General features: G+C 31.1%; 3 protein-coding genes across 4 annotated transcripts in view; 2 read left to right on the top strand and 1 right to left on the bottom strand.

Moving 5' to 3' along the window:
- Positions 1–14169, bottom strand: part of LOC129911291 (alpha-tubulin N-acetyltransferase 1) — a 36853-nt gene that overhangs the window by 19880 nt on the left and 2804 nt on the right. The gene's annotated exons all lie outside the window — the stretch shown is intronic.
- Positions 978–2957, top strand: LOC129911292 (putative gustatory receptor 77a). Of its 2 annotated transcripts, XM_055989029.1 has the most exons (3): positions 978–2208; positions 2285–2447; positions 2506–2957. In XM_055989029.1, the coding sequence occupies exons 1-2, from the start codon at positions 1021–1023 to the stop codon at positions 2441–2443; spliced, it is 1347 nt and encodes a 448-aa protein (XP_055845004.1). In that variant the 5' UTR covers positions 978–1020; the 3' UTR covers positions 2444–2447; positions 2506–2957. The 2 variants fall into 2 exon arrangements, with proteins under 2 accessions (XP_055845004.1, XP_055845003.1); XM_055989028.1 differs by having other exon boundaries at positions 2285–2957.
- On the top strand, positions 9112–10593 carry LOC129911295 (phosphoserine phosphatase). Its single transcript, XM_055989038.1, has one exon. The coding sequence runs from the start codon at positions 9552–9554 to the stop codon at positions 10377–10379; it is 828 nt and encodes a 275-aa protein (XP_055845013.1). The 5' UTR covers positions 9112–9551; the 3' UTR covers positions 10380–10593.

Raw genomic sequence — 14169 nt, 5'->3', positions numbered from 1 at the left:
AAATGTACTCTCTACAGAAAAAATGGTAATCAATAAAACGAATTAAAAATAGTTCACAAAAAACCTAATTTTAAAAGACAAGTAAATAAACCACAATTTTCAAGCTTGTGTCACATTAATAACAAAAATATAGTTTTGTTAGATTTTAGGAGAAAATTATCTAAAAAAGTTTACTTTTAACTTTTTTTTAGCATTTTTGAATTTTTACCAAATTTATTTATTTTTAGAAAACCGGCATAACTCAAAAATCCTTTTTTAATTTTTGTAAACTCAGTATAAATTTAAAGTATTTGAATCCCATCACACAGCTGATTTATTTTCTTCAATTTATGAAAATAGTATGGAAAATTGACAAGCTTGGAAATTTAAAACAGCTTTTCTAAAGAAGAATTAAGATTTTTGAGTTATGCCAGTTTTGTAAAACAGCAAAGATATGCTTTTAAATAAATAAAGATTAAATACTTGTACCAACCATAAATTGTGGATATACCAGTTTTCGATAGCACTCACGGAGTAATAGACGAAACCCAGTTATTTTCGATAAGTCGTTCTAGAGACATTAAGATACGCGTTTTTTAAATGTTGGACGTCCCACAGCACTAAACATTACGCTCAAAGAATCCCCTCTTCAGAACTACATACAATTTTGGTAACGTCACAAACTATTTTTCAAATCCGCTTTATTTGATTCCTCATTGATTAGAGTTATAAAAATAGAACCTGCAACATTTATAGTTTTTCCGGTTGATAAAATTTTTGACAAAGGTTAACCTTTATATTCAAAATAATCGCTAATAATACCGCTAAAAGAATCTCGTTAGAAATTTATTTGTAGTCACTTAATGGCAACTACCCTATATGCATCAGACTTATATAGAACTTTTAAACAATTTCGAATTCCCTTCGAAGCACGACATATTTATTTGAATTAAGAATTATATTTGCTAAACTTTAAATGTGAGAAACATGATAAATAACAAACTGACAATAACTATACTAACCAATTGAGTGAAAATTGTCATGTCTGTTCGGATAATATCTAACTTCCTGACCGACACCCACCAATTAGTTAGATTAAAACATAAATTAAATATTTATACTGCAGACAAAGATAAATGGTTTACCTCGTCAGCACCATACTCCATAGAACTAGTTGCAATTGGCAGTATGTTCGTGTTCTCTAAAATATTCGGAAAGATATTCTTCCATGTTTGTCAATTTATCGGTGTAATTCCATTTGATTTTGATTTCAATTCTTGCACTGCAAAAATTTCCAATTTTTGGCGAAGTTACACGGCCGTGATATTAATTATAATCACAGTATTCACTCCGGGAAGTACAAGTAGCATTACCAGCAAAATGGATTTCTTAAAACGACAACGGATCATGTATTTCGTTGGATCCAATCGATGTCTTGTTCTTCATTTATGTGCGATATTAAACACTCTTATTCAGCTGGTAAAGGACCGTACTTTTATATATTGCTGCAATGAATGTATTCGTATTTTTGATTCCTTGCGTGCAATTTCGATTGACAAATCTGATATAGTTGCGTCTTTCGACAAAAGTGTTATGCTTCGAATATTGGTTAAACTCATCACATTAGGGCCATTGACGTATACAACTGGGTTCTATATTGTGTACGATAAAGCCTTGGATGATACTCGGTTTCTATTTGCTCTATTCTCACAATACCTTTGTCAATTGATGATATATATGACAGTGAATATATTGTATGGTTCTACGTTAGTACTCACAACTTTCGCATGCCATTTGAATCGAAGCTTGAAGAAGACTTTTGAAGATATCAGAGTTTTGAAAAGGCAACCGGAACGATCAAACTCCTTTAAGATGAAAAAGTACTGTCAGTACGCTGATGCCTTGGATAGAATAATTAAAATCTATAAGAAAGTTGCGGTTTTGACTAGACTTGTGAATAAGCAACATCAGATTCAGATATTTTGCTTTTTGATTTATATTTCAATAGAGTGTATCGTTCAATGCTATATAATGTACTTCGTTTACACTCATCTACCTGGCCCGCATCACATCGATTGGAGACTTTTCATTTATATTAGTTCATTAATTTTAGAATTATATGTGTTCATAAATGCTGGTGAACGCTTGACAAATGTTTTTGAAGAAACAAAATGGATTGTTCGAATGGGTGCAGAAATTGGAAGAGTCGATGAAAGATTGGAAAGAATGGTTAGTTTTGTTCAAACGTTTTTGTTTAATAACAAAAGTTTAATAACTCATTTAAAGATTTTATTTTTCTGAGCAGTTAGAACAGTTTTCAATTTATTTGGACAGTGCTGATAGATTGAAATATTCTGCGTGTGGTTTACTCGATTTGGATAATCGATGCTTTATGATGATTGGTCAGTGTTTGCTTACGTCTTTGTTAATTTTGGTACAGTTTGATAAAATACTGAAATACTAGTTGGGTAAGTAAAGTTTAGTTTTTATTTTTTACTATGCATAATTTTCATTTATTTATTTTAGGAACATCGCCGAAATATAAAAAAAAACTTTGGAAAAGAAACTAAACAAAATTAAAAATGAAAATATTTTATAGTATTTAATAAGAAGAAGGACTGACTTGAAACACCACATTGGTTACGAGCTATATTTCATCATCGCATGATTGTTTCCACATATTTATTATTATTAAGATTTACAGAAAAATGCATAAGGCAATATTTGTAGATAATTTTATGACGAACAAATTTTCCATACACCCCTATTGACCTCCGAGCAACAGGTCACGAGATATACATATGCGAAAAACTGATTTTCGTGACCTTTTGACCTCTATAACTTCTAACGCGGACGCTATATCAATGTCGATTTTTCACATCTTCATAACAACGCCGTAAAGAAGGTCTATACCAAAATCGAGCCCAGTAGGAATTTTTCCGCAGATAAAACCTAAAATTACTGGACTATATTTGCAATTGGTAAAATTTTGTTATAATATAATATAAAAGCAAATTTTAAAGTAAAATCGTATTTATGCTAATTTTTAGTTATTTCTTTTCTTCTGTCTGACAACTTTACCACAGAAATTAAGTTATTGAATATATCCGATATTAGACCAGATAGATTGCAAACATTCTGATCAGATAATAAACTTCAATATTAACCTTGGAATATTCGTAACATATTTTTGGATTCATTAGTAATCAATTTTAAACAACTATAATAATTAGGCTTGTGTAGTTCGCGAACGATCTAGTTCATCTTGGTGAACTAGTGAACTTAGTTCACTTACTTAGTTCAAATTAGTTCGCGAATAGCGAAGAAGATTTTTTTCAACAAACTTAACAGCAACCTAGAGCAGTCTTAATATGACATTACAAAACAGCTTGCGCTCACTTTACATTATCATTTTTTTTAATATATTTTTTGTGTGAATGTAAGTCCCATCTGTATAGGGAATTTTTAAATTTGGTCCTTGTCTTTTTGTCTTATACGCCGACAGCGTCCTTTTAACCTGACAGACGTTTAAAGAATAGGGGTTCAGAAACCAAAGTACATATGAAATTGCATCCAATTCTTTTTAGAGCGAAATTACTTCTTTTGCTCTACCTCAAAATTTAGATGTAAAAGGCAAAAGGTCGCTTGTGCCAGTCTCAGTGTTTCTTCAAACACCACTTACTCTTATTTCTGAGCAAGAACAAAAACAAGTAGCATATTGGTCCTTGCATTACTTTAATTTCGATTGTATGAGAGCAAAACGAACTTCTTCTAAACTTTCCTCAGGAATCAGAAAGCTCGACAAGTAAATAAAAATATGTATCTGTTATTTTTAGGTTGAATTTGTTTAATTATGTAGAATGCGTTAATTTTACATAAACTGAACAAACTAATTTTGTTTTTTAATTCAAACAAAAATGGATTGATTAAAATAAATTGAACTAAAATGAACTAGTAAACAAAGTGAAAAAAATAATGAAAATTATTTTTATTTTTAAGCGGAGTGATTGAATATAATTCAATTAAAAAGTTAATAATAAAAAGTTATTAACTTTTTAATTGAATTAAAATGAACTAGTTCAGAACTAGTTCAATAGCGTGATTTGAACTAAAGTGATCGATCACTCAAATGAACTAAAGTGCCCAACTCTAATAATAATACTTTAAAAAGCCAATTTTTATATTATTTGATATCGATGTAAAACTAATTTGCAAACGGTACTAACATTTTTAATAAATATGTAGGTAATAGACTTAGAACTTAAAAAACACTGGTCAACAAGGTTTTTGCCACAAGAAACAAAATATACTTTCCTGTAGCTTTTTGAATCCGAAGTCAGAAAATTTGTATTGGCCTCCGTTTTTGAAATAAGACAAAATGCAAAAAAAAAAGGTTTTTTTTATATCGGTTATATTTCAAGAATGGAGGCCAATAGAATTTTTCAGATTGCGGATTCGAGTTCAGCAACCGAAAAACCTCTACCTCTGGAAAAGTATATTTTAGTTCTTGTGGTAAAAATTTTATGACCAGTAACTTAAACTTTAGATTAAATTTAGTTTCTCTTTGACTTATTTACTGAAACTTAAGATATCTCGAGCGATAAAAGATATATCGGGAAAATTTAAACTGTTTTTGAAAGAAGAATATCTGTTCTTATAATCACCGTTACAAATTTGATTATAATCAATTATCCCACATAAAAACAGAAGCTCGAAAATAGCCGAAATGACGTTTTTTAGAATTTTATAACGGTAATATCTCAAAAACGGAGGCCAACCAAATTTTTCTGACTTCAGATTCGAGTTCAGCACATCAAAAACCTCTAGAAAAGTATATCTTGGTTCTTGTGACAAAAAAAAGTTCAATTTTGTTAACCAGTGAAATAATCAAAGGGAAAAAATATAAAACTAATTTTTTACCGAGTCGTTTAACACTCAAAAGTACTTGAGTGGAGAACTATCACGTTTTGGAGGGCTTGTCGCAGTTTATAAAATGGTATGCAAAAATTTCACAACATCTGGATAAAGAGGAAAAAACGATTTTTGGAAACTGCAGCCATATCGTAAGAATTCATACCTTTCCAACGTTATGTATTAAACATGTAGTTTTGGCAAAAAAACCTTTACTTCATAAACTCAAAAAAATTTAAAACACTGTTTTCTAAATTTTTCTCACTTTGAAATCCATACTAAGCAGTACTTGAACTAGCTCTATTCTAAACGGGGATTCACCTTGGCTTTTCTAATGGAGTACCTAAAGCAAATTATGTCGTATCGCTTTGATTTTGAAGTTGTTTTTTTTTTTTTCAAAGGTTGGCAACTATTAATAGTACTTAAAAAATTGAAAGCAATTTTATTTAATTGATGAAAAATTTCCATTTCACTTTCACAAAGTTTTTATCTCTATATAAAAAGGGAATTATTTATGAAATTAAAAAAAAAATTGTTTACAAAAATCTTAATTTAAATAAAAAAGTTTTTTTTTTACTTGCGAAACTAAAGCAAATCTGCCAATCCCTTAGTAATTAAAGCATTCCCTTTTACTAACTTTAACTCTTTGTAACTCCGAATGCACATTTTTGTGACTTGGTCTAGTACAGATGTGAGCTCTCCATATGTAAATAAATTTATTTATTGAATCAGCTGATCGAAAACAACACAAAAAAGAAGCAATATAAATATTACTAAGAGATAAAAATTATTAATTATTTTTATTTTTTAATCTTACTACAGTTGGTGTTCTAACGAAGGAAATTTAGGACCTATTAAAAATAAAATATTTTACAACACTTTGGTCAACAACAACATCGTCATCATTGTCCAAAAAAACATCATAAATCTATTTTTATTTGTTCGTAAATTTTCCCTACTTTTTCATACAATATTTCAGGATCCCCCCAACAACGACTAGAAGTGTTTATTCATTAAAATAAATATTTTTAATATATTGGCTTACGCAATTTATAGCAAGATTTCCGAGAGATTGATGTCAAACGTCAGCAGTCAGTGATAGCCAAACGAAAACAAAAAAAATAAAACATACCCCCCTGGTAGCACAGGCTTTAAGACCAAATTAAGCTCTCTGTTGCTTTTAATTTTATTTTATTTAAAAAATGACGTCCGTTCGTTGGTTTGCAAATTGAAATGAATAATAAAGTGACAATGAATTGTAGAGCTCGAACGTTTATGTCGATAATAAGTCTTTCTACAATAATAAAAAACATGTTTATCGTTTATATTTTATGCCATGCCTCATGGCATACATATACCTACTTTGCTTAATAGAATAAAAACGAATTGAAGAGTCTTTTTTGAAAACAAATTAAGGTGACCCTGAAACGGAAAAACACCTGTTCGATTGGTTCCCACATTAATTTGAAAAACATATTTGTTATTAACTCCCACTTTCAAGTAGGTATATGTAGGTATTTGTACACACTTTCATATACAATGAAAAAAGAATGACAAAGAAACATTTGTTCGAAGTTCGAATTTGGTGATGGTGCTTGTGGTGGTGGTGGGATGAAAGTTCTTAGATTTTCGGATAACAACTAGCGATAGTAAACTAGAGTCCGAGGCAATGTACAGCTGGTTTAATTGTTGCATAATTTAACTGTCAACTGCCATGAATGATATAGGGTTTGAAAGATTTGATAAATTAACTTACAATTATAATATCAAAAAAGCGAACAGGCCTTGAAAACTATACTCGTCTTTGTATGTAATAAGGGCACATACATATTTGAATGACCATATTATTAAAAATTCAACTTTGTATAGTTTTGCAACCTGGCACTTGCCACGATAGTGAAAAGTTTGAGGTTTACTTTTGATCTCTGTTTCAAAAGAGGCCCGAAAAAAAGTTTCCCTTCTAGGGGAACCACCCAAAACCTTAAACCAGTGTTGTCTAAAAGATTAGCTCTGGAGAAGGGTTTCGAGTAAAATAGTGATATCATAACTCCGCCAACTTTTAATAGCAAACAAAAAAATTAAGGTTTCATCGTAAAAACAAAAATTGGAGAACAACGCCAACGCCAGCTTTAAGGCATAATAGAAAAATACAGGAAAAAATTTGTAACTAGAGACCCCGAAGACTAAAATACAGGCCCCACATTTTCGGCGTCTTTATCATCTCAAATTCAAGTTTGTTTTTTGATATCCCATCTGATAACTTTTACAAAAAAACTTGCCTTGAAGTACCTTTCTTTATCGCAATAAAAAAAGGGGAGTGTCATGACCAATTGAAATTATAAACTTATTTATCTTGTTTTCGAAAAAGAAACACTTCCTTAAAACTTTGGTGTTAAGTGAACCAAATACCTATATTTTTTAAAACCTGCTTGACAAACAATTAGACTGTCCTAAAATTTCCACAAGAATTTCACAATAATAGAAAGTATCTTATCGTTTTAAAGACAATAATAAGATAAGACCAAGATTTTAAAACAACATACCACAAATTTGTGGTTTAAGTCAGTGTCATTTGTACTATATTCCAAAACTAGTTCACCAATGATAAAAATATTGCTTCCATAGTCCATTTAAGTATTGATACCAAAGAGTTTTAAAACACAAAACAATGTCACATGATTAAACATTTACCTAAAGAGTTCAACGACAACAACAAAACCAAAGTCAACAACAACACCAAAAACAACAATAAAAACAACAAAATAATATTTTTGTCAAATTTATTGTTTTTATCCATAAACAAAGTCTTACGACCTTTCATAGAAAATTACCACTTGATTTAAAACAAAATATTTTTTATGAACAATATCTACGTAAGTATGTACATTGTACAGTTCATAAGCGTTCAAAATTTGTTCTTAAAATTTTATTATTGCTTAGAATAGAAGACCGGAGAAGGCGTGATCATATTTTTCCCTTTGTTGCTGACTCAAGATTGCAAATCGCACGTGAATTCGAAGATTCACACCAAATAAAAATAACTACAAACACATACGAACAAATAATTAATATGTGTATATTAAACAGGGCCGGACTAATCTTAAAAAGAGATTTAAAGGTCTAAGTTACATATTTTTCTGTTTTATTTCAATTCGCAAATATCTCTACATTAACTGTCCTTTCCAAGTATACAGATTGAATTTTAAAGACTCGTCCATAAAAAAGTTGAATCGTCACTTTATTGTTTATAGACCAATTACATTTTGTACATTCCTGGTTTTCAAAATCACTCATGAAAGTGAGTGCATTTGGTTAGAACGATTGATGGATATTATCCTTTTTTTATCCAAAGGATTCAAGATGCACCTGGTATATCTAAGGATTCCGTTTTGTTTTGTACCTAATGTGTTGAAAGATTGAAGTCTAGCGCAAGAGTTCACTTTGATATCTACTGATTCAATGCACAACTCCCAAATTTGTAAATCAAGGCTCACATTACAAAATTTTCCCAATACTTTACAAAACTTGTATGTTTTAGGACCCTTATAACGTTATAACATAACCAACAGTCACCGTACGCTTTCAGCAACGAACTACAGAAATCTGAAAATGACGCTTTCAGATGGATCAACAATAGCTTTCATTTAATGATTGTACTCAGGACTAATTATGCGTTTCATCAAGACCAGACCGGACTAAACGAGCCAACGAAACTCCTCAAAGAACCAGTTACTCACAGCTGAACTATCATGTGAATTAGGTTAGTAGAAATTACAACTTTTGGTAAGAAAAATAATGAGGATATGCCCGGCCTCGAATCCGATCAGCAACAAAAGAACAGAGATTTGTTGCTAATATAAAGGATGACAGCCTTACCCATGAAGGACTCTCCGAACCTTGGTACCTAAGGACCATGAATACTTTTGGAAAGCAGGGAAGCAGTCCTTTTTTACAATTGATAACGTAAATCTATGTAACGTAGCCTTCAAACACTTTAAAATCTATCAAATTCCAAATCCAGCCTTGGTTATTAGGAATTCTTTGTTATTTTGGCCTACAGGTAGTTTGTTTTATCTATTTTACCCTACAAAAAAACATAGTCCGGCACTGTCTATTGTTTGTGTATACACATATTTCTATTATACTTAACATAAGTTTTACTTTTTTTTAGTTGTGTTTCCAAGCGCTTAATCTTTTTTTTTCCATTGCGTAATAAAAAATTCTTTGTTTCATGATTATCAATTGGATAAAGAAAGTGAGCTTAAGGTTCTTTAGAACAAATTTTATAATTACAAATAAATTAGAATAACAATCTAACCTAAAGACCATATAATAAAATGTAACAAAAAAACAGTACACAGGCAACTTGTTATCACACGTCACCATCACCATGCCATTATCGATCACTCGGCTCGAACAAATATAAAAAGAAAAAAACACATTTCTCGTCATAATCGTTCAACCAACGGACGACGACTCAATCAGTCTCTCAACACAACTCGATTCGGGAGGATCGTCAACAACATTTTTGTTATAAATCTATACAAAAAATAATATAAATACTTGCTCAAGTGTAGCAAACAAGTTTTCATTTCGCTATATTTCTGTTCCGTGATCTTCTTTCGTTTTGAATTTAATAAAATAAATATAAAAATAAAAAAATGAATCGCTCACCAATAGCTGTAGCACGAAACACAACAAACGGTTGTGCAATCAATGGAGTGCCACTTTTAAATGCAACAAAAGATTCATTTGTAGGCAAACACTCCTCTTGCCCCATAATGATTAATCACAATGACGACAAAAACAAACTGAAAAATCCAGAAATGGCTGCAAAAATCATCAAAGAATCCAATATAGTGTGTTTCGATGTTGATTCAACGGTTATCCAAGAAGAAGGCATAGACGAGTTAGCTGACTTCTGTGGCAAAGGCTCTGAAGTGTCCCGTGTTACCAAAGAAGCAATGGGTGGTTCAATGACATTCCAAGATGCTCTCAGAATACGATTAAACATTATACGTCCAAGCCAAAGTCAAGTAGAGGAATTCATCAAAGTTCGTCCTAGCAAACTAACAGAAGGTGTTAAACAATTCATTGGGTATTTGAAGGCTGAGGGCAAACAAGTCTTCTTGATCTCGGGTGGATTTGATTCACTTATTGAGCCTGTGGCTAATGAATTAAACATTCCCATGAGTAATGTTTTTGCAAACAAATTGTGTTTCACTGAGAGTGGAGACTATGCTGATTTTGATACCACAAAACCAACATCTAGATCTGGTGGTAAAAGTGAGGCTGTAGCGATAGTTAAGCGGAATAATGAAGCTTCATCGGTAATTACAATGATTGGTGATGGTGCGACAGATTTGGAAGCTGTTCCCCCAGCTGATTATTTCATTGGCTTTGGAGGCAACGTTGTCCGCACTGAAGTATTCAACAGAGCAAAGTATTTCGTAACTGATTTTGATCTACTTTGGGCTAAAGACGAGTAGAGAAGGAGGAATATAGCTTTGTGTATAAGAATAGATTTTTGTTTAGTTTAATTGTTGTTTAATGAGTGCTACAAACAGTATATACTAAATAGTGTAAATAAGAATGAATTATGTTTTAAGAAAGTTTCATAAATTAATAAGAAAAAAATTGTTTTCATTTTGTAATGAGAATAAAGTAAATTTTCGTTGTATTTAAAAATACATTACTGCCTTACATTATGTTTTTTTGTGTTTCTTTTTGTAATAAACAAGTTTCTCTCAATCAAGAAAATTGCTCTTGAATAATTGTCTAGGTTACAAACTGCAGATAGAAACATATAATTTTGCAAAGCTTAATTCAGTAAGTATGTATATGAAAGTAAACAAAAAAAAAATACAAAAACAACTTTAGAAAGCAAACAAACATCAATCAAATTTAATTTAAATTTCAATTAACCCCCGAGAATAAGGCCATTTATTGCAAAGAGCAGAACAAGTGAAAATTGACCTAAAATGTAGCGATAAAAAAAACAACAATAATAATAACTACGAGTATAAACCACATTTCTTCCTACATGTGCTATAAAACATTAAACATAACGAAACTACGTACCTGTATTATTGAACATTAGTATTTGTTTTGTTTTAATGTATTAATAAATGCTCATTTTAAATAGACAAGACGACGCCACGTGTTTTAAAAACTGGCTTTTTGTGGAGGTGGGGATAGTGGATTTTTTAAAGTGTTTGGTTTACTTGTAGACAAATTAGTAAGCGTCTTTCAAGATTAAATGAAATACTAAGGTTAAGGTCTATGGGGATGTTGTCTGTTTTTTTTACAAGTTTTAATAGTCTCTCAATTTTTTTTTTTTTAACAGAAAAAAATAGATAAAACTTTTGATTTGAATTAATTGTCCAGGGGCTCTGAGATGCACGGTGACTTGCAGATCTAGGGGAATTCGTAATCGTCTGACGAACCAAATTCTACAATTTTAAAAACTAACAGCCGAAAACGGATCATTTTATATGGTACATTTCTTCCTTCCTTTCTATCCTTTCAAAAAAAATCCATCGCCCCCTACTAAACCTGCCCGCTATTATGTACGGTTTATCAGCAATGCAACTTTAAGTCACGACGAAATGCATGCTGTATCTTTTCGTGGATGTCCGTAATTATTCAATTGGACCAAAAAAGTACAGCTTTTTTGTTTTTATTGAAAAAATAAAATGAGTCGATATAGTGCATTTTTTTTTATTGAATTTGAGTCCGAAAAGGTTCATGAAAACTATCCAATGAATATTTTAGTGTTGTTCTTTTTTTTTACTATTGTCACACAATTTGGTTAAACATGAATCACACCAAGATGGCGCCAGTCGCTGATTATATTCGCCGCTTTCCAACAGCTATCAAAAATTCAACATATTTAACTTTACCAGTCGGTGATTAAAACTAGTCGATTGATGACGTCAGGCTTGTATTTTTGTAGTCACACAGGGGTGGGAGAAGAGACTTCTTCAATTATCCTGTGCTTTGAACGTAGTTAAATCTGGGATGCGCAATCTGAAAACGAATTTAATGAAGCTATATTTTGGAATGACACGGTACTTTTTCGTATTTGTAATTTCCATGTGGCACTATTAACTAGCTAGGCCAAAACACTGAAATTATTCCTTATCAAGTAATGCATAAAATGAAAAGGTTCATGTAAATGTTTCCAAAACGAATTTTGTCCCAACACTAGTAAAAAGAGTCAATCTTATGTTCGTTGTGAAGTTCCCACAGTCTGCAATAGAACTGAGGATTTTTAAAGAATATATTGCTTTCTTGATGAGTTCGCATTGTTAAGCCGGAACTATAATTGGCGGATGGAGTCGGAAGCTACTGTCAATTGTTGTTGTTTTCCATAAGTTTTCATCCGACGAGTGCGCTCGCAACCGCACTCGACGGATGGAAACTGATGGAAAACAACAACAATTGACATTAGCATCCGACTCCATCCGCCAATTATAGTTCTGCCTTTAAGGTTTTCTACACGCTTCCATACTTTATTCGAATTGATAACGAAGGAGTTAATGTGATTTCAATGCCATCCAATGTGTCCCAGTGCGGACATCGAATAAACTTATTATGGGACTAGTAGAATTGGGATAGTGGAAGCTGTTCTTTAATTCCTTTTAATATCATGACTTCATGACATTTAAGACAAATTGTGTCTGTAAAGCATTAAAAAAATGCGCAGGCAAAATTTCCATTTGCTATTTTTTTGTTACGGTAATTCAATTTGAGGTGAACTCCACAGGCGGGTCACTCTCACTAGTGTGAAGCAGATACGTGGGACAGTTATGATCCCCTCGACAACGAGGTCATAAAAGCGCCGAGAAAAGGAAAAAGAATTTATTTTGAGCTGAAGTTCTTTGACTTTTCTTCGCTAATTAAACTTTTTGGTATTCTTTCATTGTTTTTCTAATTAATGTGGGCTTTTTAACTAACTAACAAGAAACGAAACTAACAATCTAAAACTTTAATCACACCATAAGAAAACTTATTTTTTTTTGTAGTTTTTTTATTTAGCACAAGAATGGTTATTTTGACCTTTTATCCGTACTAGAATCTATAGCTCTAATGAAAAAATTTTATAAATTATTTTGTTAGGCTTATTAGACAGAGTCGTTAATATATATATAAAAAAAAAAACAAACAAAAAACCAAGAAAGTTTCATGCAGACAAGGCATTCCCAGTTTGGTCTTTTATTTTAACTAAACATTCCTAATTAAGAGACTATTAGTTAATTTATTAGGAAGTGAACAATTAATTATGTGCTGCATTGTTATTTATGTTCATATATTCGCTTTAATTCATTAAAAGTTAAGTAAATTAATCATTAAATACACTGAGCGTTCACAGTAGGAGAACAACAGGAGGAGTATAAAAAGGAAAGGCTTAACACGGCAATGCAATTGAGAGTTTTAAAACTTAATGAAATGACCAATATTACTTAAAATGATAACGATTGCAATATGATAGATCTTCATCCATATTCCTTTTTCTGTTTTCGTTCATAAGAAGTCTGGAAAATGGAAGTATTATTATTATGTTGTAATGTTTACGCTAACAAACTCTGAGTCTCATAAAGGCTTATGTTGATTTTATGTTGATTTTATGTTGAAGTTGAAGAACTACCAACAAAATAAATTTAATTTTATAATAATGAATAGAACACCTTGGGTTCATGCTAAAATGGATTTTTCAATTGGCATTATATTTGTCAAACTTCTCCCTCCTTATTTTCTATTCATATTCAGGCTTAAAAGAGAAGGGGGAATTATTTTTTAAATTTAATTACTTTTGGTCCGATAACCTCTAATTATACTATTCAACCAAATTCCGTAATTTTCCTTTTTTTCCAACTTTTTCTTCCAACATAAAATGAAAATCACGGAGAGTTTCTTTAAAAATTAATTTTGGCATTCGAAGATAGCCTTCAAAGAGGAAAGAAAAAATCCTTTGTGATAAATTCATTTAATTTAATTCTCATTTAAAGTTAGTTACGAAATGCTAAATGAACAAACTAAAAAAACTTAGTGATGCGAGAAACTTACTTATATATGAGACGTTCAGAATAATAATGAGCCAAGTTTTCTTTCTCTATAGGTTAGATGTTGTAAGGTCCTCAAAATTTAGGGTTTCGTTTTATATCAAAAAGTATTGAAAGAAAGAAATTCTGGAAGTATAGAGCTATTGGTCTGTGAAACATTTGTTTCAAAAGTTCCTGAGAAAAAGCTTCTAAAAGTTCAAAATAATGCACAAAT

Source organism: Episyrphus balteatus, chromosome 2 (assembly GCF_945859705.1).
Source record: "Episyrphus balteatus chromosome 2, idEpiBalt1.1, whole genome shotgun sequence".
Lineage (NCBI taxonomy): Eukaryota > Metazoa > Arthropoda > Insecta > Diptera > Syrphidae > Episyrphus > Episyrphus balteatus.
This window is presented reverse-complemented; position numbering and strand designations above follow the sequence as displayed.